This window comes from Carassius auratus, unplaced genomic scaffold, assembly GCF_003368295.1.
Source record: "Carassius auratus strain Wakin unplaced genomic scaffold, ASM336829v1 scaf_tig00001016, whole genome shotgun sequence".
NCBI lineage: Eukaryota > Metazoa > Chordata > Actinopteri > Cypriniformes > Cyprinidae > Carassius > Carassius auratus.
This window is the reverse complement of record NW_020523334.1, coordinates 68,869-93,569: the sequence shown is the minus strand read 5'-3', so window position 1 is coordinate 93,569 and position 24,701 is coordinate 68,869. Positions and strand designations below refer to the sequence as shown.

The following is a 24,701-nucleotide window of genomic DNA, read 5'->3' as shown; positions in this document are numbered from 1 at the left end:
TATATTCAATTAGTTTGGATGGATTTTAATTTATGAGAACCTGTTATATTTGAGTGAAAAGAATCCTTATGCCTCTTTTTGTTGTCTATTACATGTATATGTAGTGTAATGGATGACTAGTCTATTCTTGGGCTATGGTTAGACGTCTATTAGATTTTCACTGACAGCCCAAAATCAGCCTTGTTTTAGCCTAGACCCATATTGCCTGTCCATTAGACGTATGTAGTTGTTTAGCGGTCTAATTGATGACTAGTCTATTCTTGGGCTATGTTTAGACGTCTATTGGACGTATAAATATAGTCGTTCAATAGCTGTCTGATTGTCTATTCTTGGGCTATGGTTAGACATCTATTAGACGTATATATGTAGTCATTTAATAGCTGTCTATTCTTGGGGTATGTTTAGACGTCTATTAGATTTTCACTGACAGCCCAAAATTAGCCTCGATTTAGCCTAGACGTCTCGGCTGTGTTTAGACGGCTATTAGACGTCTATTAGACGCAAAATTGCTTGCTGGGTTTTTTCTAAGTTCTAAAAAAATACCGTAGACGGCAAGGCACAAATTTAGATATTCATTTATCTAATTAATCTATAGCCTATGCACAAAGACAATATGATCTTTTTGTCCCCTTTTTTTTTTTAAAAGCTTGATGAAGAGAGAGAGCGCAAGTTGCTGCAGCTGAGGAGGACAGTGATGCACGAGCACAGGAGTGATTGACAGTTCGCGGCACTGTGTACAAAAAATACTCCGCTACACAATTATTTCTTTATTTTCGTTTAAGCTTATTAACGTTAGCGTTACAGAAAGGTCTGATTTACGTACTGTTACAGTCATTGTTTTTTTGTTTTTTTTTAAACAATGACATTTGAGTTCATGATTTTAATGTTGCTGTTTCTTGTGGCAGACTAAATGAAGAGTAATGTTTCTTGTGGCAGACTGAAGAGTAATCCGGCAGAGTTTTATACTGAAACTTTCCGTCTAAAAGTCCTTCCTTGGTCTTATCCATATTTCTTTGCACGTTGAACACACATAGGCCACAACTGGAAATAAAAAAAACTGCAACCGCGTTAATTGCGTTATTTTTTTTTAACGCGTTAAATATTTCAAATTAATCGAATGCGTTAACGCGCTAATTTTGACAGCACTAATATATATATATATATATATATATATATATATATATATATATATATATATATATATATATATATATATATATATATATTAAATTTGTTTGTTTGTTTTTTACAAGGAATTCTCTTCTTTTCATTACTTTTAATTTGTTGTAAGAAGTCAAATATCAATCATTTGTAATCAATATTTTTTCCTGATTTCCTGCAATTTTACGATTGTTTTATATACTACATTTAATTAGCAATTATTTAATTTTTCTGCATAGAATAAGGTAGAAAATATACTTTATAGTTTCTGTACTGTAATAAATTATGTCAATTAGCACTGTATAATTCATATATTGTATATATTTATTGTGGTTTTTTTTTTCTGTTTTTAAAAAGCTTAATTTTAGCTGCAGATAAAACCTGGCATGTCTTTGAGACCGAGATCACTTCTCTTTCAGTGTGAAAACTTCTTTATCTCATTTTCACTGAGAGAAAATGCGCCCGTTGTCTGTTTGCTAAAGCAACGAATGCTACTTTCATGCATCTGATTATCAGATAATCGTCGTTGTTAATGCTGTGGTTATTTTAAGTTTACTTTGTACAGTCAGTTCATCAGCATTGTTTAAACACATTTATCATCCAATGGAACTGTGCGTATGATTTAGACACTTACATTTCTGCTCCGTCCATGCAATAAATACGCAGCTTTTGTTTGCTCAAGTAACGCCATCGGTAAGATGCAGAGAGCCATTGAAAAACTACAGAAAAGTAAAGTAAACGACTTCACTTTAGGATTACTGGCTTCGAGTCCCAAGGAGCGATCACACATCAGCTGCGTCAGAGACGGGTGTTTTCGGGTGTTAATAGTGGAGCGTGTGAGGGATAAATGAGAGGCATGAACACTGGTCAAGGTCTCTATTAAATTGTGCTTGTAGTAATTTAATGTGTATATATTTTGAAAGCAATGAAAGTAATAGCAATCGCGATTCATTCGATTCTAAGCATTTTAAATCGATTACTGTCCGGGATCGGTGATTCACGATTCAAAAATCATGTTTCAAAATTGATTCATATGCATTGTGAGGGTTTGTAATCAATACATCGAGAAAACGAGTGAATTGTTACACCCCTAGAGGTAGAGCATTTTTGCATTTGGCTAACAAATTCTGTAATAGCCTTACTGATAATGTTAGGGGTTCAGACAAACTCTCTCTGTTTAAATCTAATGGAGACACATCTCTTTGGCCAATCATTCAAATAATGCATCTCATAATCTTGGATTGCAGTCAAATCTGATCAAATGCGCATTATCATTCTTAAGCTTGGGTTAAAAAAAATATATTTTACTTGGTTGGAACAGCAGCTATACTAATTATGTTTCTGTTCTTGCCATGGGATATAACTAGGACTAACACAAGCTTCCGTCTGGATCCAGAACACCAAAGAAGAGATTATGCCAACCCCTCAGAGGACCTAAGATGATGCCAACCCTGAAACAACATAAAGAACTACCAAATTTTGCTTTAAGTTAGACTGCATCATAATAATTGTTGTTAATAGCATCATCTGTTCGATTATGTCTTTAATTGATTGTTCCGTACATTTCTGCCATATATACATAAACTGACAGTAACCACTGATAAGCTACTACTAAATATTAATATTTAGTAAGTAAATATTTAACGATTTGTATAGTTAAAAACACTATACAAATAAAATTGTATTTAATTGAACTAAATTGAAAGAGGAGGCATTCTAGCCGGGAAAGAGAAAATATGTCTTCTGGAATGACACTTTGGTTATTGTTACACACAGAAGACACAGTGAGGTAATGAGTGGAAGATCAGATGGGCAAGCTCCTCCTTAAAAATTGTTTAGGAGCTCCATTTCATTGAGTCAGATGTTGATTTACTAATTCCACTGACAAAGTTTATTCAGTCAAGGATTTATTAGATTGACCTTGGTCATAAGTATCATTTGTTTATGAATCTGACTGCGTTGGTCATCCCGTACATTTTTAATTCAATAAAAAAGAAACAGCTCAGTAGAGTCATTTATTCATGAACTGGACTATGGTGGTCAAGTTGTTTGTTTTTGTGTGCAGCTAGTGAAGACAAAACAGTAGAAATACTTTTTTTTCCTTAAATTTGTTGCAAGCTTACTATCAGTGGGCATTATGTAAGTTCAAAAATCTTATCTCCTCTGGGCATCAATCATGCACTGATTCAAGCAAGAGCCATTAGTTAGAATTTTTTTTTTTTTTTTTTTTTTTTTACTAGATTTTATGTAGGTTTCAACAAGATTTTATCAAAGATGATCCATAAATGTCATATATATATGTTTTTTGTTTTTTTTTTACCTGTATTTAATAGCTTAAATGTTCATTAGAATTTTTTTATTTTTTTTGTTAATAAGTCTATAATGAACCCACCATAAGAAACACTTACTAAAGTAAAAAGCACTAGCCCTGGTCTTCCTAAAGAAGTTTGAGTGACCTATAACATGTTATGTTGTACACTACTGAAGAATGTGGCCTTGAGAGTAACATCACAACCCTTCATATGTGGTATAACACAATCAAATTCATTGTACCTCAGAATCCAGCAACTACTTACCCTACAAACAAAGCATTGAGGATGCCACAGAACACTTAGAGCTGAGATGTAATTCTCCATGATGGGCTGGGAACAACCTTGACAACGAGAGGCAAAGAGGGCCAGAAAACACTTCTGGCAGTACTGCTTGCCATCACGGTCATGAAAACCTGAGGAGAAGAAGCATAATCTGTCATCTTTGAGACTTACAATCACTAGGCACTAAGATACTTCCTAATAATAATTTAAAAAATTAAATAAAAACTCAAGAAACCTGGCACTATTATTACTTGTATAATAAATGGCTTGGGCTAATTTATGAGGCAATGAAGATGAACCAATAATGCAATAATGGAAAACACTATCTTAGTAAATTAGTTTGTTCAGAAAGTACATTAAATGGTTTAAAAAATGTTCTAGATGTCTATTCACAGTCAACCAATTTCAGCAAAAAATGTCATTAGCTTTATTCAGATGGTAATTGTTTCTCAAGTAGACATAAGTTAAAATAGATTTACATGGCAATTCAGTGATAAAACTCATGGATTCAGATGGCAATTTAGCAAAAGTATTTTGGAAAAGCCAGCATCATACTACGATTAACAGTTAACCGTGAAATGTACTGAACACATGAATAAATTAGCACTGACATGCATGACTGGGTAGTTTGCTAAAAATAAACTGAATACATTTTCCTCTGACATCAGGATCCTTCAGCAGCATACACAAAAACATTGTTTTTCCACAGCCAGGAATGGCACATCATATATCTGGCATCACAATTTTATTGTAAATACAGTAACTACTCCTTCAGACCCACTCTCTGCACATTGACTTAACACCTGTGAGCGTGACAATGAAGCGTAGTTGTCTTGTGCTGCTGGAGGTGGTCATATGCAAATGATGAGGGTCATTAGATGAGGTTTATTACACAGATGCTTTTTTACTGATGATAAGGACATTTAAGTTATGAAACTTGCAGGATGTATTAAGCATTCAGAGAACTCTTCTATGTCAAAAGATCAAGGGAAATGTTGTTTTCTCAAGTCATGACCCCTTTTAAATCTCCTGTTTAAAATAGGAAAATAGAGGTGCTATAGTTTAAATGTTTTTCTGTCTTGTATTTTATCTCACAATATGATGGATGTCAATAAAAATTGTGAGATTAGCAGAAATAAATGAATGCAACCTCTTATTTACATAAGGTAAACATAAAGCTGCTTGGTTTAAAATTTGATGTATGTAATTGTAGGACTATATAATACATATTTCAAACTGTATTGCATACCTACTTCTGCCATAATAATGCTTTTAAAATGCTTTTCTTGTCTTTCTTCTTTTTGTTCTTAAACAGCTTCCACTTGCTTTGGTGGAGCAGTTACCATATTTGGCAGTTGTCAAAAAGGATATAAACAATGAATTTTGAATCAATTTATTCTTGTAAACTCAGAGAAGTTGATTCGGAGGGCAATAAAATTACCACACAAATCTGTTGATTGTCAAAAATAAGTAGTTAATTCAGCAAGGAATTTTATACAAGATGATGGGATTAAAAACACAGGCATTCCAGATTCGGACAGCAATAAAATCACTTGGGTCTCCATGAGAAACAATTACCATCCAAACCACTGAGCCCCTTTCCAAAAAATCTAAATCCAATGTGTTCCTGACGTCTGTTCTTCTGATCTACACTTGCTGCTTTTTTGTTTTGTTTTGTTTTTAACCAAGAAAAAGTAAAATGAGTGAACAAGTTTAGAAATGTGGGGTCATTATATTACTCCTAACATCAAATCTCTGCATCATTTGTTAAGAACTGGAGCAACCTTGGTCAGCCCTTCAGGGACAGTTTCACAGTGAAAATTGTCCTCTTCCCCTTAAAGGCTCTCTTTAGGGGGAGGGGAGCCAGGCGAATACACCCTGTAGCTCAGGACCTTCTTGAAATGTAATTGGAATCACAGGTGGATCTGGTTGAGGAGCTTGGGACAGGTCTTTCAGTTTGCCAATTCTCTCTCGCCAGTTAAAAGGCGTTAACACTAAATCCAGAAGCCTGATCGCCGGTTTCTTCCGGACCGACTGAGAGCATGTTGCTTGCCTGCTCTAGTCCTGAGGAACTAGATGTGACTGGAGTTGAGAAAGACTTTGTGAATGAGGCTCCCTCCTTCCCAGCCCCTGCGTATCAGGAGATATCCTGAACTTCATGGCCTACACCATCACCAGACTGTCTCTGGATTGGTCAGTGGAGAAACAGGAAATAGATAACCAGTAACAGGCCTCCTGCAAGCCTTCCATTTCTCCCAGAGCTCCACAAAGTAGTGTTGAAATCCTGAGAGAAACCATTTTCTACCTATGTTTTCCACCCCTTAGATCCAATTGCTCTAATTTAAAGAGGTTGGAGGGACATGGGACATGGGTGCACAAGGTTGCTCCGGATGGAAGAATCAGGGATTTACCTTAGATGTCAGTTATAATCATCAAAATTAAAAGAAATAAACATTTGAAATATATCAGTCTGTGTAATGAATGAATATTAGTAAAATAAAAACAAAAAAACTTTTTGATGATATTCTAATTATATGACCAGCACATGTATGTGTTATTATGTTTTTATGCTTAAACCCAGGTAATAAAAGATTATTCAGGACAATATGGTTCTAAATAGAACTGTGTAAAAAGGACCATCTTTTTAGAGTATATGTCACCACAATATTCAGAAGATAGTCAACACAAATGTCACCTGGACAAACAAGTGCACTGTTGTAGGTCTTTGGGAACCCTGGGAGTATTTCGAAAAATCGGCTACAGGGAAGGAACAAAGATGTGGTAAGGCTAATTGTTGTCAAACATCTGGCATCAATCGGCACATGGAACTCAAGAACACTTTAGAAAAATGGAAGCCTTGAATTACTTGTCAACCAACAATTGACAAGTGTTTCAGATGAGACATTAGTGGTCTATCTGAGGTATGCAGAACAAAACAAGGCATAGTAGAACATGCTGGACATAAGCTCTTGTACTCAGGTGAAGAAAAGATGTATCAAGGAGGTGTAGGTCTTCTTCACTGGTCAGGATTATAGCATCACTATTATCCAAGCACATCCAAGTAGCAAATACTACCCATACAACACTGTGTATGACTAGGTGCTGCTGATTGGTTTGGGGTGCTGTTGAGTGGTTTGTGATTGTAGCTCCATGTTTGGCTTTTCTGTTGAATCTTACGATCACTCTCTCTTGTTTAACGTAATAAAATCTAACTTCTAAATTCCCACCATATTTCTGATATTATCTATCAAACTAATCTGATTAATTTGATTGTTTGCTTTTATTCTAAAACTGCACGTGCAGAGCGTGTGCAGCGCATTAGCATTCGTAAGCCGGTTAGCATGTCATTTGCATTTCCAAACTTAAATAGAGGATAGTAAGAATGTGAGGGCTGCAAATATTAGATATTGGATAGGACTAAGTCAAGGCATCCTGTACATTTTTCGATTCCGGTAACAATGCCACTGCAGCAGGGCCACTGGGTGACTGTGGGCGTCATAGTCATGGGTCAAAACGCTGCTCATCTGTTCCGATCAAAACACCAAACAGGTTCCCACCACTCAGTGATTTACATTACATTTATCTGATGCTTTTATCCAAAGTGACTTACAATTTGTCAACCAACAATCTTATCCACTGCGCCAACACCACCCCACAGTGATGCACCCACTGAGAAACCTGATGAAAGTGCTCTAGTTAATGGCGATTCTATTGTACGGAATGTGAAAATAGAGACACCAGCCACCATAGTCCAATGCTTAATTGGATGAGTTTTTGGGGCAGACCTGAAAAGTGGTGCTCCTGGGGTGGGGCCACTCTTCTCTCTAGAAATATGGCACACAGTCTTAAAGCTTGCAATTGACTAACTGGGGCCCAGGTCAGGAAGCAGACAGACTGGCTAAACCGACAACAAAAATCAGTTAACACTCAGCACACAGAGACTCTTTCATCAAGATATCACACTATAGAGACCGTTGCCTGTTCCTCAAACTAGAATAAAAAATAAAAATAAAAATAAATTAAACACGTACAAACCAATTTACAAAAAAGAAATGTATATAATACAGAGGAACAAAGGATAAAGCTTTGCATATTGAATACCAGGTACCTCTGTTTGTAAATGATATGATCACTGATCATAACCTAGATGTGCTCTGTTTGACAGAAACCTGGCTAAAAACAGATGATTACCTTATTTTAAATGAGTCCACCCCACAAGATTACTGTTTTAAACATGAGCTGCATCCAAAAGCTAAAGGGGGATGTGTTTTATCAGTATATATTTTCAGTATTTCTCAGTGGGCGGGCTTCAAGTATAACTCGTTTGAAGTAATGTTTCTCTCTTTCCTCTTGTTTTTTTGCTCCTCTGTGGTTTCTGCTGCTCCAGCAGCTTTCTGCATGTGTTTTTTTATGTCCTCTTCTCATTTATACCTATTTAATGCAGACAACATAACTGGTGTAGTTACAGCTGGGCCATTAATTAATCAAACATCCGTGCGCCAAATTCAGATGAAGTCATAAAGTTTAAAAAATCTTGATGTCTGTGCTATTTAAAAAAAAAAAAAAAAAAAAAAAAAAAAGTGATGTTTCATTCCATGATGCTCTTCAGTGTTCTCATATGTTTCAGAGAAATGTGCACCAGTGAGGTACGACTGTTACTATAATGACAGCTGCTCTGACACCACAGTTACTAACTGTTACACTATTAAGCGCGATATGAACAGTTTGTGCTACTTAGTTGTGGTTATGCTCCTGTTGTTTCTTTTTTATTTATTTATTTTTGGTCATGTGATGTTCAGGTGGCTGCTGTTTGTGGGTGGATGTTATTTAGTTTAGGTTAGTTAGTGCAGCTGTTAGAGGACCCGGAAGACTAACGGTAAACTTTGTATTTTGTTACCTTTGTTGTAGTTATGTGAGATCAGGATTTTCTTTCTGTTTGTTTTGTTATTTTTACCACCACGCTCTGTTTATGTAAAAAAAATCATAATTTATCATTTATGAAAAAATAATTTCATTAAATTAAATTGTTTTTGCAATGTCACCGTCTATGGTTTTTGTTTGTAATGTGTACCATTTTGGTTTATTACCATGGTCACATAACATAAATTGGGGCTCATTAGCCAGGTTCTGAACCATATTAGGCATATTTGAATAAATCTGATTTTCCCTTTGTGAAAATCTTTTTCTGTGGTGGTCGCACTGCGCGCTGTAAGTGCTCATCAACTGGTTGTGATCACCCTTTGTTCTTTTGTGCCATAGATTTTGGTGACTTTTTTTTCTTGTTAGTGCAATTTTTTTTTTTTTTTTTTTTTGCTCGTTTATAGTTTTTTGTGTAATTTTGCAATGTTTGATTTAGATGCATTTATTATCGCTACTTCCAAGGATATTTTTTTAACATTTACGCTTGATGACCTTGTTAGAAACGCTGGCCACTATAAACTTGAGGTGAGTGGTAGCCCTTCCAAGGCTGAGCTTCAGGATAAGCTTGTGGGAGATTTGCGAGAACTTGGAGTGTTTGGGAAAGTGTTTCCTGTTGTACCTACATTGCCTGACCAGGGTAAGCGTCTTCCTATTGATCCACCTTCACCTAGTAAGGCAGCACTAGAATTGAAACGTTTACAGTTAAGAGAAAAGGAAATTGAGTGGGAACGTGAAAAAACTACAGTATATTGGAGACAGACAGCGCGAGAGCGAAAGAAAAGAGAACACGAATTGAGACTGAAAGATCTTGAGTTTGCGCAGGCATTGCGTATGGAAGAACTCACACTGAAGGCTAGTGAGGCTGGTGCTCTATTCAAAGCAGATCAAGTTGACATAACTCGTAACATTTGCCTTGTTCCACCTTTTAATGAGAACAAAGTTGATAGGTTTTTTGCACATTTCGAACGTGTAGCGACAACATTTATCCCTTATGCATTGTTGGGATTTCGTCCAATAGGGGGTAAAGTTGAGTCTTATTTTGGCCACAACTTTCTCTGTGTTTGAGCTAATGGAATGATTTTTGGTGACAAATCTTATTTTGACCTATATTTTGGGAAAATATTTTCAAAAACTCAACGGTGCACTCTGGGCAAATTCACTACCCTTTTGTTATGTTCGTGGATGAAAACATCCACTAAATTAAACTGCTGTAAAATGTATAAGATAAATATTTAAAAAAAATTTTTTTTACATAAATCTATTAATCAACCTACCAAATGTTTAAAAAAAAAATCAAATTTTAACTCTTTATTTACCAAGTTCATAAATGATGTCACTGATTTGGGGGGAAAAACACACAAAACTACATGTTTTCAATTTAAAAAGTGATTGTGGAATGGATATTTTTTTAATTTTCATCACAGTCTTGGGCATGTCAAAGATTAGTCACAAGATTGGCTTTGATGCATTGTTAGTTTTTGTGCAGCATTAGATTTAAAAATCTTCTCCCTAATTTGTTGTTGGTAGCTGTTTTTGCCCCATTGACTTTCATTATAACGACATTTTTTGATTGCAAAGCCATGACACCATATAATCATGCATTTTCGATTGTTTGTGGTTTTCCCTTTTGGGAAGAGGTAAAATTTGTTATTTTTAAAGTTGATCACTGTGTGGGACCATTAACCCTTTAGATAGGCCTGTGCAAAAAAAAAGACTTAGTTTCTGGCTTGTAAATGGAGTTATATGGAGTATAACAGCATATTAAAGTGTGTGTGTGTGTGTGTGAGAGAGAGAGAGAGAGAGAGAGAGAGAGAGAGAGAGAGAGGGTGTGAGAGAGACCTTTGTGCACTTACCTTAATGTATTTGAAAAAAACGAAATATGCACCTCATGCTCTCAGAACTACATGGAGTAAACAATAAAAAAGAAGTGTGTTTATGCACCTGCTGCCTTTTGATGGTGAAAAGTACGGATGGTCTATGTGTGAAATGCTAGTCTTTTCTTGATGGTAAAGCCAGTTTAAAACCTTAAAATCCTGTAAAAAAATCTGTGCCCCAGCTACTGCCCAGGATGACCACTGATGACAATATAGAGGCCTTTCTCCAAATGTTCGAAAACACAGCCACCCAGGAGGGCTGGGAGAGTGATGACTGGGCATGGTTGGTCACCCCTCTCGTCACCAGCAAAGCTCGTCACCAGCAAAGCTGATTACGGCGAGCTAAAAAAGGAAATCCTGTCCCAGCTGGGGTTCTCCTCGGTCTGCGCTGCCCAGCACTTCCATGAATGGGACTATAAACTCCACCTCCCAGCCCGAGCCCAGGCAGCTGAACTGTCCCGCATAACAGGGCATTGGTTGCTCGCCAGAGAGCCCATGGCTGCCCAAGTTGTAGAGAACGTCATCGTGGACCAATTCCTCCGGGCCCTTCACCGGACTCACCAGCAGGCAATTGGGATGCGGAACCCTACCACTATAACCGAGCTCCTCGAGACAGTGGAACTAGCGGATGCTGCCCAACAACGGGACACCGGGGAGCAGTCAAGGCCGTTTCCCCGGTGGGTGGTCCAGGAGGGGCGCACGCCGGAGGGCACCTTGCTACCAGTAGCTAAGCCAGCGGCTCCCTCCCCGAAGGACGAACTGATGCCCACAGCGGACCCTGCATCTCCCATGTGGACGTGGCTGGATCGTACACCGAGGTCTGCCCAAGGGGGCGCTGGAGGCGGAGGTGAAAATTAACGGCCTTCCAGTCCAAGCCCTCCTTGACTCCGGCAACGTGGTCAGCTTGGTGCAATCTCGCATCCTCACACCACGCGGAGAAACCAAGGCTACCTGCCCCATCACCTGCGTGCACGGAGACACCAGCCATGTTCCGACCCGGAGAGTGACGATCTCCACTTTCCCGGGCGCCTGGCCCCTTGAAGTGGTCGTGCTGAAGGATCTGCCCATCCCCTCCTTCTTGGCCGAGACTGGCCGGGGTTTGACCGCTTCCTGGCTGCCGCCGTACAGCCCGCCAACACAAAGGGGAGCCGCCCCAAGAAAAGGTCAGCAAGAGGAACCCGTCAGCAGCCGGCCCTACTGGCCACGAACAGCGGGAGAGATGGTGAGTCTCCGGTTGTTGAAACTAACCTCTACCATGATCTGTTCCAACAGGTGAATGGAGGAGGTTCATTTGCCCAAGAACAACGCACTTCATCATCCAAAATGGCCTACTCTACTGTGTCACACAGCAAAGGGGGGAGGAAAAAACTTTATTAGTGGTACCCCGGACGAAGATGGAAATGGTGCTAGAGTTGGCTAACTTGCCCCCCTGGCGGGTAACCTTGGGGCCGAAAATTCCACTCACCGGGTTAGGGATCGCTTCCATTGGCCCGGGCTGGAAGCAGAAGTCAAACATTTCTGCCAGGCTTGCCCAATCTGCCAGAAGACATGCCCACGGAAACCTCCCCCCATTCCGCTGATTCCACTGCCCATCATTGGGGTGCCCTTAGAGCACATCGGGATGGACCTCGTAGGGCCGTTGCCTAAGTCTGCCCATGGCCACGAGCACATCTTGGTGAATTTTGGACTATGCCACCTGGTACCCCAAAGCCGTGCCCCTCCATAAGGCTACTGCCAAGACCATCGCCCGTGAGCTCTAACCTGCTCTTCAGCCGGGTGGGCATCCCTGCGGAGATACTGACCAACCACGGGACCCGCTTCATGTCCAGGCTAATGGCTGACCTGTGCAAACTCCTCCAGGTAAAGAAGTTAAAAACCTTTGTTTACCACCCCCAGACTGATGGCCTTGTGGAACGATTCAACCAAACCCTCAAGCAAATGCTACGACGGGTCGTGGCCGAAGACAGGCATGACTGGGACCTCATGCTCCCCTACGTGTTGTTCAGCATTCGAGAGGTCCCTCAGGCATCCACGGGCTTCACCCCTTCGAGTTGCTGTTCGGGTGCCAGCCTCGGGGACTGTTAGATATCGCGAGGGAAGCATGGGAACAACAGCCGCCCCCCCCACCGCTCCATCATTGAACACGTGAAGGCGATGAGGGAAAGAATCGACCAGGTCATGCTATTAGTCCTGGAACACCTCGCCAGCGCACAGAAAGCGCACAGCAAGCGCAGCAGCGGCACTATGACTGGGCCTGTAGACTGGGTAATGGTCCTCATCCCCAACTCTGCCTGCAAGTTCCTGGCCAGCTGGGGCGGCGGAAACCAAACCAGCTCTACCACATCAACTTACTCAAAAAGTGGTTTGATCCAAGAGACCAGCTAGCGGCCCTCACCACCAGGGACCCGGTCATAGTAGACATCAACCCAGAACTGTCGGCGACCCAAAAGACCCGGGCAGACCCACGTGATGCAACACGAGATCCACTCCCCAGCAGGAGTCATAGTCCGGCAACGGCCCTACCGTGTCCCAGAGGCTCGTCGGGCAGGCTATTGTAGAGGAAATTCAACAAATGCTGAAGTTAGGGGTAATTGAGCCATCGAACAGCCCTTGGTCCAGCCCTATCGTCATGGTCCCCAAGCTCGATGGCACCCTCCACTTCTGCAATGACTTCCGCTGCCTGAACGAGGTCTCGGCGTTCGATGATTAACCCAAGCCTCAGGTGGATGAACTCCTTGATCACCTAGGAAGGGCTCGCTATATTTCCACCCTTGACCTCACCAAGGAATACTGGCAGGTTCCCCTATCCGAAGCTGCCAAGCCCAAGACTGCCTTCAGTACCCCCGGTGGGCACTGGCAATACCAGACCCTTCCGTTCGGCCTACACGGGGCCCCAGCCACGTTCCAGCGCATGATGGACATCTTGCTGCGGCCTCACCAGGCCTACGCCGTGGCATACCTGGATGACATGGTCATCCACTCCGAGCGCTTGGAAGACCACCTGGACCATCTGCAGAGAGTGCTGATGGAGCTACATAGGGCTGGGCTCACTGCCAACCCCCAGAAGTGTCACTTGGGCTTGACATAGGCGAAGTACCTGGGCTTCCAAGTCGGACGGGGACTCATCGGACCACAGGAGAAGGTCGAAGCGATATGGTCTGCACCCAGACCCAGCACAAAGACCCAGGTACAAGCGTTTTTGGGGTTGGCAGGATACTCCCGCTGTTTCATCCCTAACTTCTCCTCCTTAGCCACCCCCCCTGACAGACCTGACCAGGAAGGGGCAGCCGGAAAAAGTGTGCTGGACACCTGAAGCGGAGGAGGCGTTTAAGCAGGTGAAGTTGGCCCTCACCTCGGAGCTAGTCCTGCGTGCCCCAGACCTCAGCTGCCCCTTCCTGCTGCAGAAGGATGCCTCTGACACAAGACTGGGGGCCATCCTGTCACAGGTTCAAGAAGGTGAGGAGCATTCCATCTTATACATATGGGAGTGTGATGAGTGTCTCGATTCCACATAAGCGTCGCCCTGGTAATTCACGAGGAGCACCGGGTCGAGGCTCATCACGCGCTGATCACCCGCACCTGCCTCTCATCAGCTGGGCCTCATATAAACTGTGTGCACTCAGGAAAAGGGTGAGACACCTCTCCATGAGCTAGCACACTGACTCTCCTCTCTTCCTTCCAGAAAGCAGCCTGTGACAGGAAGACATTGCCACGAGCACTCCACCGACTCACCTGTACCTGGACCCGAGTGAGAGCACCTTTGCATGCCGAATCACCGCCATCACCCCCGCAACCCTGCACTTTATAATAAAATCCACCCTCCAGGGCTTTACACTCGAGTTTGCTCCTGCGTATTCCTTCCACCCCGACACAGTATGTACTGTTGTACCATTTCGGTATATTATTATGGTCACGTAACACTAACGGAGTGAGAGTGAGTGATTAAAGACAGGAAAAAAAACCATACAAAATATAAAATAGTGTGGTAAAGTTGCAGTTCAGGAGATTAACAGTTAATAAGATTATGTAATATGAGACTCACTGGACAATGGCACTTTTTTAGTTACACCCAGCATCACTACCCCCTCCTGCAACTGATGTCTTTCTTAGCTCTTCATCATCTCCAACTAGGAGAAAACTCTCCCAACCACCACATAGTCAGAATAACATCTTTTTGGAATTCATCACTCTTCAAATCCTGAAGAAGCCGATCGCGACTCCTACACCACCGAACCTCAAAATCATCAAGACTCTCATCCAAAACTGCATCCCGATGCTTGTTCCAGGTCAAGGCAATGCAATTATTGTACATTTACCTAAACAAAACTGAGGTTTAGTATAAGCTATAAACCCCGTTATAAATGGCACTGATGGTTTTACTCAGGTGGTTAACTGTGTCTTTTCATAGCTTCATTCTCTGGTTTTCCTGATGGTTTCATCCATCAAATCTAATTTGCCCTTTCCCCTGTATGAGTGATTGTTTGTTTGTTGGACTAGTTTTGTGTTATTTAGTTAATAACTCTTGTGCACAAATTACATGAGTTTCTGATTCTGCCTTGCAAACTAATTGTCCCTTTATGATTTTGCTAGATGCTAGATCCTTGTTAGATGCTCTAATGCATTATTAGTCTACTGTAAGAAGGATTTTTTTTTTTTTTTGTGGCAGCGAAAATATCCTTTCTTAGAGTTTATATGAAATTACGCTAAATGTTTGCTGGATGAACAGATTAGTTGATGGCAATTTAATTCTGCTACAGGTACTAATGGCAGCTTACATAAATAATTGTAATTAATCATAATTAATTGTAATTATTTATACATTTCACTTTTGAGCTAAACTACTATAGTGGTTGTTCTGCACACTTAGTATAAATAAACAAACTTCATCTGGCCCAAAATGCAGCAACTAGAGTTCTTACTAGAACCAGGAAGTATGACCATATTAGCCCAGTTCTGTCAACACTGCACTGGCTCCCTATTAATCGTACAGATTTTAAAATCCTGCTAATTACTTATAAAGCTCTGAATGGTTTAGCACCTCAGTACTTTAGCAAGCTCTTATAGTATTATAGTCCTCCATGTCTGCTGGGCTCTCAAAAATCTGATAATACCTAGAATATTAAAATCAACTGCGGGCAGCAGATTTTTCCAAACTCTGGAATAATCTACGTAACACTGTTCGGGAAGCAGACAAACTCTGTCCATTTGAATCTAGATTAAAGACGCATCTCTTAACCTGGTTTACACATAACACACTTACGCATTTCTATTACTCAAATCTGTAGCGTATCAGACCCGAACCAGAAAATTAAAGAGTTGATCAGGACTGTGGTTGAAACATGAGCCGAATTCCTCAGGAAGGCAACAGGAGGTTGTAAATCGTTCCATGCCACAAGTCAGAAGCAAGATAACCAACCAACCAACTCTTTCACAGAACAGTTTTCAACATTAACACCACTAGAACAATTATTGACAATTTCAATTCGGAGAAGAGATTGTCAAATTTGGGACAAATAATCAAGATGCAACGCCGGCCAGCACATGTAAACCCATGAGAGTAATAAACAAGATCTTTGGATTGACTTCCCCCCCACCTAGCAGAACCAGACTGAAATTCCTAAGGGGACCTTTTAACCTTTGGTCCCCACAGAACATCTTTTGTCAGAGAATGGCACAGAAACGGTCTTTTCTAGATATAGATGGACCAAAATGAACTCAAAATGACATCTAAATGAATATCAGTCCATCGCTTAACTCCATATTAATTTATATGTAACCCACTCATTTGACTATCATGTTTATAATCACTTATTATGTATGTCTTTTAATATCAATGAGATAGCTTAAGGATTCATATTCATGTTTAGCCTGCATGCCTGCTGCTACTTAGCCAGAATGAAAAGAAACACCACCTAGTCTCATCAAACTTTACTTCTTTTTCTTTAGTTTCTTTTCTTTTCCATTTGAGAGTTTCATGTTCTGAGTTAAGCTTTCCAAGACGTCACTTCAACCACTACTGAACTTGCAGCCAATCAGCGACATCAGGAAACCCCCTTTCAACGACGACAAAGGGAAACCATTTACACAGGAGACACAAGTAATTGCTCCAGACATTTGTACTGGTGTATCTAAAATAATTTTAACCTCATCGAGGAACTCAATGCGAGGGTTAATTTAGTGATTGATGGCTGTTCATGTCTATGCAATTTCACCTATTGCTGTAAACTTGGGATTCCACATTTCAGTTCTCTTAAACTCTTTCTTCCCTAACTTCCTGCAACTTGTATGAATGTGTGAGTGTGTGTGCTTATGTGTTAGATTAGTTTATGTCTTAGATTTATCTAATAAAGCCTTACTCATATTGAAAAGAGAAGTATCTTGTGTTTTGTGCTTACAAGTTAATGTCTTAAACTGACGATCTTGTTACTGTGCTAATTGATAGTGTTTTCACTATACTTTGGATACTAATATCCAGTGCAGATTTGATGTTAAACAGCTCATTCAGTGAATCGCAGGGCGTCTCAGTGATCAGCCGTGAAACAGTGATTCTGTTCAAATTCCCTTTAAAATCTTAAATGATTCCCTTTGAGCTAAATTGACCTGTTTCCCTTACAAATCCATTAAAGTATTGTTAGCCTGCATTAATTAGGTCAAGCGGAACTGGTAACACTTCCAATAACATCTTATGTACACTCTTCGCAAGAAGAATGGCATCTACGCTGAAAATAGGTTGTTTCTTTCTTATTCCAAGGGCACCGTAGCCACCAGATCCAGTCCATTTTCAGCCCATATGGTGGACCAGCACCTAGAGACTCTAAAACCCTGAATTTCAGATGAGACCAGGACAACTAGATGAACACAGAGACAGATCATCAGTGAAGACCTTGTCTCCTAGACGGCCATTGGGAGAAGACCACGGAACCAGATGAGCCTTCTGCACAATCTAACTTTGCTGCAGCATGGATCAACCTGCTGGTCAATGAAGAACTGGCCCCCTGACTGAGCCTGGTTTCTTCCAAGGTTTTTTCTCCATTCTGTCACCAATGGAGTTTTGGTTCGTTGCCACCTCTGGTTTGCTTAATTGAGGATACTTAATTTCCAGCAATATAGTTGACTTGATTGCACAGATACTATTTAAACTTTACTGAGCTGTACTGTACTCTGTGTCTGGCTGTAGCACTTTTAGCAGCAGCTCAGCATAAGATCATTGAATCCGATTAGACCGTTAGCATCTTGCTCAAAAATTATCAATAAGTTTAGATATTTTTTCTATTTAAAACTTGACTCTTCTGTAGTTACATCGTATACTACTTTGCTGCTGTACCATGGGTGCAGCAGGTGCAATGATGTAAGCAGCGCCTGAAATAGTCCTCAGCTAGTTTAGGAAGTTAGCCTATTTTCAGATGCTGTGTAATATCATTGCAAATGCTATAAACTGCATCCTGAAGTTGACCATTATGAGATTATGGTCATTGAGCATGTTTGGTACTATTGTACTTGGGAAGCTGCATGCATTGGTGGTGGTGCATCTTCATATTTGACTGATCATGATGTAATATATCATCTGTCACTTTCTGTCACCCAGCGAAGTCCATTTCTGTGAAGGTTTGTTGCTGAAACATCTTGTTGAGCCTACAAAACTGTAGAAGGTGCTCACCTCTGTCATTCATTGATCCATATCCGAAGCATCCCAAAACACCTTTCCATGTCATTTTAGTCATTTAGCAGACGTTTTTATCCAAAGTGAATTACAAATGAGAACAACAGATACAAACAGACCAACGAGAGAACAACAACAGCATACAAGTGCCATGAAAAGTCTCAGTTAGTCTAGCGCAGTACACATAGCTTTGTTTTTAACCATGTAACATTGTCTGTGCTGACCTGTGCATTGAAGTCCCCCATTAAGATCTTAATGTCCCTTCTCGGCATGTTATTGATGGTGTGTTGTAACGTCTTATAAAAGTCACCTTTATTTATATAGCACTTTTAACAATACAGATCGTGTCAAAGCAGCTTTACCTTAATGAAATAGGAAAATAGTGTGTTAATGCAAAAGGACAATATTAAACACTATTTTCTTATTTTAATACTTTAAAGCCGTTTTTTTTATGGAGCATGGTTAACCCTAACTCTAACACATGTACTTAATTTCTGTTCGCAGAACAATTAACAATTTACTTTTTGCCAGTGATACTGGTCTCTTGACACAACTATTTAGACATGCTAAGGTCCTTTTGGGCAAGAGTCAGCACGGTCAGTTTAAAGAATGAGTGAGAGATAAATCACTCAAAAAAGTAGTAGATGCTAATAAGTATAAAATCTGAGTGAACAGAAAACAGAATAAAGAAAGGACTGTTGCTCAGAGGAAAGGAACTACAGCATGTAAAAAAAAGAATCAAGTATCTTGGAAGACACTGACTGCAACTGTTCTACAGACATCAGAATAATGTCTCTGGCGCCAATACAGGATGGCTGCCTCCGTGATGTGCTCTGCATATGTTTTTGTGTTTTTGTTAGTTTGTCCTGTCTTTAGTTATATTCCTGCCATCAGTTTCACCAGGGATGAACTGCTGAACATTCGGCAGAACGCACCACAAGATGTTTTTCCGGATTTCAATTATTCAGACGTTTCAGTGAACGTTGTTATCAGAGGAGCAGCGGCGCTGATCAAACGCTTCAGGATGCGCAGACGGGGGAAGCGAGCGGGAGCGCTTGTCAGACTCAGGAAGCGCGGAGTTCGAACGCCGTTGCCTAGCATCCATCTGGCAAATCTCCGCTCTCTACCCAACAAAACGGACGAACTCCTTCTGCTTTCTCGGACAAATAATGATTTCACACACTCTGCTGCTCTGTGTTTCACGGAAACCTGGCTGAATGACACCATACCGGACAGCGCGCTCCATCTGCCGGGCTTTCAGCTGTTTAGGATCAACGGGGAAATCACGTGGCAGCGGGACATGCTTTTACATCAATGAACCGTGGTGTACAGATGTAACTGTGTTAAAAGAAGACGTGCTGCTCAAATCTCGAAAAACTCTTCATTAACTGCAAGCCGTTCTATTCGCCGCGGGAGTTTCACTCGTTCATTCTGGTCAGTGTTTACATTCCTCCGCAAGCACATGTGAGCTCAGCTTTACAGAAACTCGCTGATCAGATCACAGACACAGAACAACAACACCCGGACTCTGTTTTAATAATTCTCGGGGACTTTAATAAAGCCAATCTCTCCCGTGAACTGCCAAAATACAGACAGCATGACAGTAATATATTGGATCACTGCTACACCACAATAAAGGATGCATATCACTCTGTTCCACGAGCAGCTTTGGGACGTTCTGATCACCTTCTGGTTCATCTTATACCATCCTACAGGCAGAAACTAAAATCAGCTAAACCTGTATCAAGGACTGTAAAAAGATGGACTAATGAACAGTAGCGTAGCCAGAAAAGAGACTCTGGGTGTGCATATGAAAATCTGGGTGTGCCACATTTATTGTCAGATTACTGTGCAAAATTATGGGACAGTATTTTTGTCGCACTGCTTCCGTCCAACCATACTCCTAGTGGTAATTTGCAGGTTGTGTCAAAATGTAGTTAATTGTTAAATGTAATAATTTTCTTCCAAATACTATAATTTTGAACTTCTGGTACGATACTTAGACATTTCCAATCTGGCAACACTGTCTGTTAATGTTGGGCCCAGGGATGGAGAAACATCCTCATCAGGTGTAACGTTAGGCCTTGTGTCCGGCTGTATCAGCACCAATCAGCACACAGTCAGCTGCTGTTTGCTGATTGGTTGGCAGTCCAAATGTCGGCAGATATATTTTAACAAAAATAATTTAAAATGTAAATTACATTTTAACATTTTTAGCATTATTGCACCATATATTGGATTCTTATTTCTGTGCCCCTGAGAGTATTTAGAATGTTCAGTGATGTCACAGAATTGTTAGATTCAAACAGCTTCCGCGCGTTGGCTGGCACTGAGCCAGAGACGGACGCGCTCAGCGCTTGTCATATATCACAACTAATATGCAGTGTTTTCAACCACATAATGTTTATTTTAGGTTTCATACATTTAAATATACATAATTACAGTAAAACAATACATTGGTAGTTTGTAAAATACACACTGATGTCTATGGAAGCAGCAAAAACGATCTAATCAAATGTAATTTGCCGACGTGTTTTATTTATATATCAGACACACATAGCAGAACAATAAAGTTTACTCTATTCTTCGTCCTGTTCAACAGCCACTTTCATGTATTTCTGGAGAAACTGGGGCACTCAAGTGCTGTACGTTCAATCCGGCTGACAGGACTCTGAACTGCAGCTCTCATCTCGTTATAGATCAAGATAATTTATAAAGGTTTTTAAACGAAGAATCGGAATATCAGACAGTTGACATGGTAAGCAAATTTTGTCTATATATTTTAATAAAAAATGAAAAACGAAAAACGATACATCTGTTAGTGGCTGCGGTGTGTCACGTGACAATCATGACGCGTCGCCATGGAAACAAGGGGTCAGTTAAAATATTTGTAATTTACACCTGAAAGGGTTGATTTAAAAATATATATATTTTCTAAGTAAACAACAATAGCCCAAGTTTAGTAAACATTTTTTATTGAGACTATAAAAAATAATTCTGCATCTATTTTTAGGTGTCACCGGCACACCCTGGCACACCCGTGGCTACGCCACTGCTAATGAAGCAGAGCATGATTTACAATCTTGTTTTGACCTCACTGATTGGAGTGTTTTTGAAGCTGCTGCCACCGATCTGGATGAACTCACAGAGACCGTAACATCATATATCAGTTTCTGTGAGGATATGTGTATTCCTACAATACTCAACTAATTTACAACAATGACAAACCGTGGTTCACTGCAAAACTCAGATAGCTCCGTCAGGCCAAAGAAGATGCTTATGTGAAGGGGGACAATGTCTTGTATAAACAGGCTAAATACACACTGGAAAAAGAGATCAAAGTGGCAAAGAGGAATTATTCTGAAAAAATAAGGACTCAGTTCACTTCCAACGACTCCGCATCAGTGTGGAAAAGTCTAAAGAAGATCACCAATTACAAGACACCACCCCCCAGCACTGTGGAGAATCAACAACTGGCAGACGATCTGAACGAGTTTTACTGCAGGTTTGAAAGAACACCCATCACCTGCCCTGAATGCCTCCCCACACAACCATTCACACCATTCACAACTCCTGCAACCAGCCCTGAACACATCTCCAATCAAGCACTCTCACCATTCTCACCTCCTGCATCCCCCCTCTCCCCCACACCTGCAAATTCAGATCAGCGAGGATGCGGTGCGCCAGGTCTTCCGGAAGCAGAAAAGGAAAAAAGCACCAGGCCCAGATTGTGTTACACCAGCCTGTCTGAAATCCTGTGCTGACCAGCTGGCCCCCATCTTCACACATATCTTCAACAGATCGCTGGAACTGTGCGAAGTCCCTTCATGCTTCAAACGCTCCACCATCATTCCCATCCCAAAGAAATCCAAAATTACAGGACTAAATGACTACAGGCCTGTGGCTCTAACGTCTGTAGTCATGAAGTCATTTGAAAAACTGGTGCTGGCCCACCTGAAGGACATCACTGGGCCCTTGCTGGATCCTCTTCAGTTTGCCTGCAGAACAAACAGGTCTGTGGACGATGCAGTAAACATTGGACTACATTATGTTCTGCAACACCTAGACAGACCGGGGACTTATGTGAGGATCCTGTTTGTGGACTTCAGCTCGGCCTTCAACACGATCATCCCAAACCTCCTCCTGCCCAAACTAAATCAGCTCTCCGTGCCCACCTCCATCTGTCAGTGGATCAACAGCTTCCTGACAGACAGGCAGCAGCTAGTGAGGTTGGGAAAATACACATCCAGCACCCGTACAATCAGCACCGGAGCTCCCCAGGGCTGCGTTCTCTCCCCACTGCTCTTCTCCCTGTACACTAATTGATTGCACATCTAAGGACCCCTCTGTCAAGCTCCTGAAGTTTGCAGACGACACCACACTCATCGGCCTCATTCAGAAGGGTGACAAGTCTGCTTACAGACAGGAGGTAAAAGAGCTGGCTGTCTGGTGCACTCTCAACAACCTGGAGCTTAACACGCTCAAAACAGTGGAGATGATCGTGGACTTCAGGAGAAACCCCCCTGCACTCCCCCACTCACCATCATGAACAGCACTGTGACTGCAGTGGAGTCATTCAGGTTCCTGGGCACCACTATCTCTCAGGACCTGAAGTGGGACATTCACATTGACTCCATCGTGAAAAAGGCCCAGCAGAGGTTGTACTTCCTTCGCCAGCTGAGGAAGTTTAACCTGCCACAGGAGCTGCTGAAACAGTTCTACTCCACCATCATTGAATCCATCCTCTGCACTTCAGTAACTGTCTGGTTCAGCTCAGCTTCTAAATCTGCCCTCAGAATACTACAGAGAGTAGTCCGGACTGCTGAGTGAATCATCGGTACAAGTCTCCCTTCTATTCAAGAACTGTACTTATCCAGAGTGAGAAAAAGGGCTGTCAAAATCACCCTGGACCCCTCACATCCAGCACACTCCCTCTTTGAACTGTTGCCACCTGGTCGACGCTACAGAGCACTGAGCACTAGAACGACCAGACACAGGACCAGTTTCTTCCCTCAGGCAATCCATCTTATGAACAGCTGATAATAACTGGAACACACTACACTTTATATTTATATACACATACACTTATTTATCTAACACACATACTTAGTATACACTTACATTTTGCACATAATATACATGTACATACATGCATTTTGTAATATACCTGCCTACAATTGTCAATTTGTATATTGTCATTCACTATCTACTTATTTGTATTTTTTATTCTTTTATTATGTGTATTATGTTCTGTCGCTGTCATTCTGTTGTACTGCGGAGCTTCTGTCACAAAAACAAATTCCTCGTATGTGTAAACATACCTGGCAATAAAGCTCATTCTGATTCTGATTCTGATAAAAACAGCCATGGCCTTGAAAGTGGCAGCACTTAGAAAAATACTTGGATTTCACATCATAGACAAGATGAGAAACAATGACATCAGAAAGGCCCTCAAACAGATAGAAATGAGAGTGTAAAAAGTACATAAAAGACAACACCAGTGCTCTGGTCATGTACTTCGTATGGATAAAAAGTGAAAAGTGAAAGTGAAGTGACATTCAGCCAAGTATGGTGACCCATACTCAGAATTTGTGCTCTGCATTTAACCCATCCGAAATGCACACAAACAGAGCAGTGAACACACACACACACACTGTGAGCACACACACACACACTGTGAGCAGTGGGCAGCCATTTATGCTGCGGCGCCCGGGGAGCAGTTGGGGGTTCGATGCCTTGCTCAAGGGCACCTAAGTCGAGATATTGAAGGTGGAGAGAGAGCTGTTCATGCACTACCCCCACCCACAATTCCGTCCAGCCCGAGACTAGAACTCACAACCCTTCAATTGGGAGTCCAACCCTCTAACCATTAGGCCACGACGGTTAGAGGGTAACCACGTATTGCCAGCATCACATTGCAGAGAAGATTAGAAGTAACCACAAAACGAGGAGGTCCAAGAAAAACGTGGATGTCATCAGTGATGGCAAGATACCATATTGGACCAAAAGTTTTGAGAATTGCACAAGATTAATACAGATAGCGTTTAGTTTTGCAAGAGTACACGTTAAAGTGCAGTAAACATGCATGGGGATATGATGAAGAAGAATATTTCCTGATAAAACAGCATACATTTCAACATGTCATGCACATACTTTGTTTATTTATTATATTTACTTAATTGCTTATATTTTATTCTAACAGCACAGATAGCTCCTGCACATGACATGCAGAAAAAAATAACTAAGAAATCACTGTGTGGTTGCAAGGTTGTTCTGGGTGGTTGCTCTGCAGTTTTCAGGGTGTTCTTCTGGTTGTTATGCATTTGCAAAGGTGTTGCTAAGGAGTTCTGAAAGGACAGTTGCTAGGATGTTTCTAGGCGGTAGCAACCTAGCAACATTGGTGATTGTAGAGCGCAGGGCCGCTGCTGGCCAAATGTGTGCCCTAAGCAGGATTGTATGGTTGTGCCCCCCTTCCTCAAATATGATGTAGCT

General features: G+C 41.2%; 1 protein-coding gene across 1 annotated transcript in view; it reads right to left on the bottom strand.

The window, feature by feature from the left end:
- Window positions 1-24,701, bottom strand: part of LOC113069188 (transforming growth factor beta-1-induced transcript 1 protein) — a gene marked incomplete at its 5' end in the record, with an annotated part of 74,663 nt that overhangs the window by 20,095 nt on the left and 29,867 nt on the right. Inside the window, one exon of the mRNA XM_026242201.1 lies at window positions 3,738-3,886. Within this exon, the coding sequence (XP_026097986.1) occupies window positions 3,738-3,886 (149 nt within the window). The remainder of the gene's footprint in view (window positions 1-3,737; window positions 3,887-24,701) is intronic.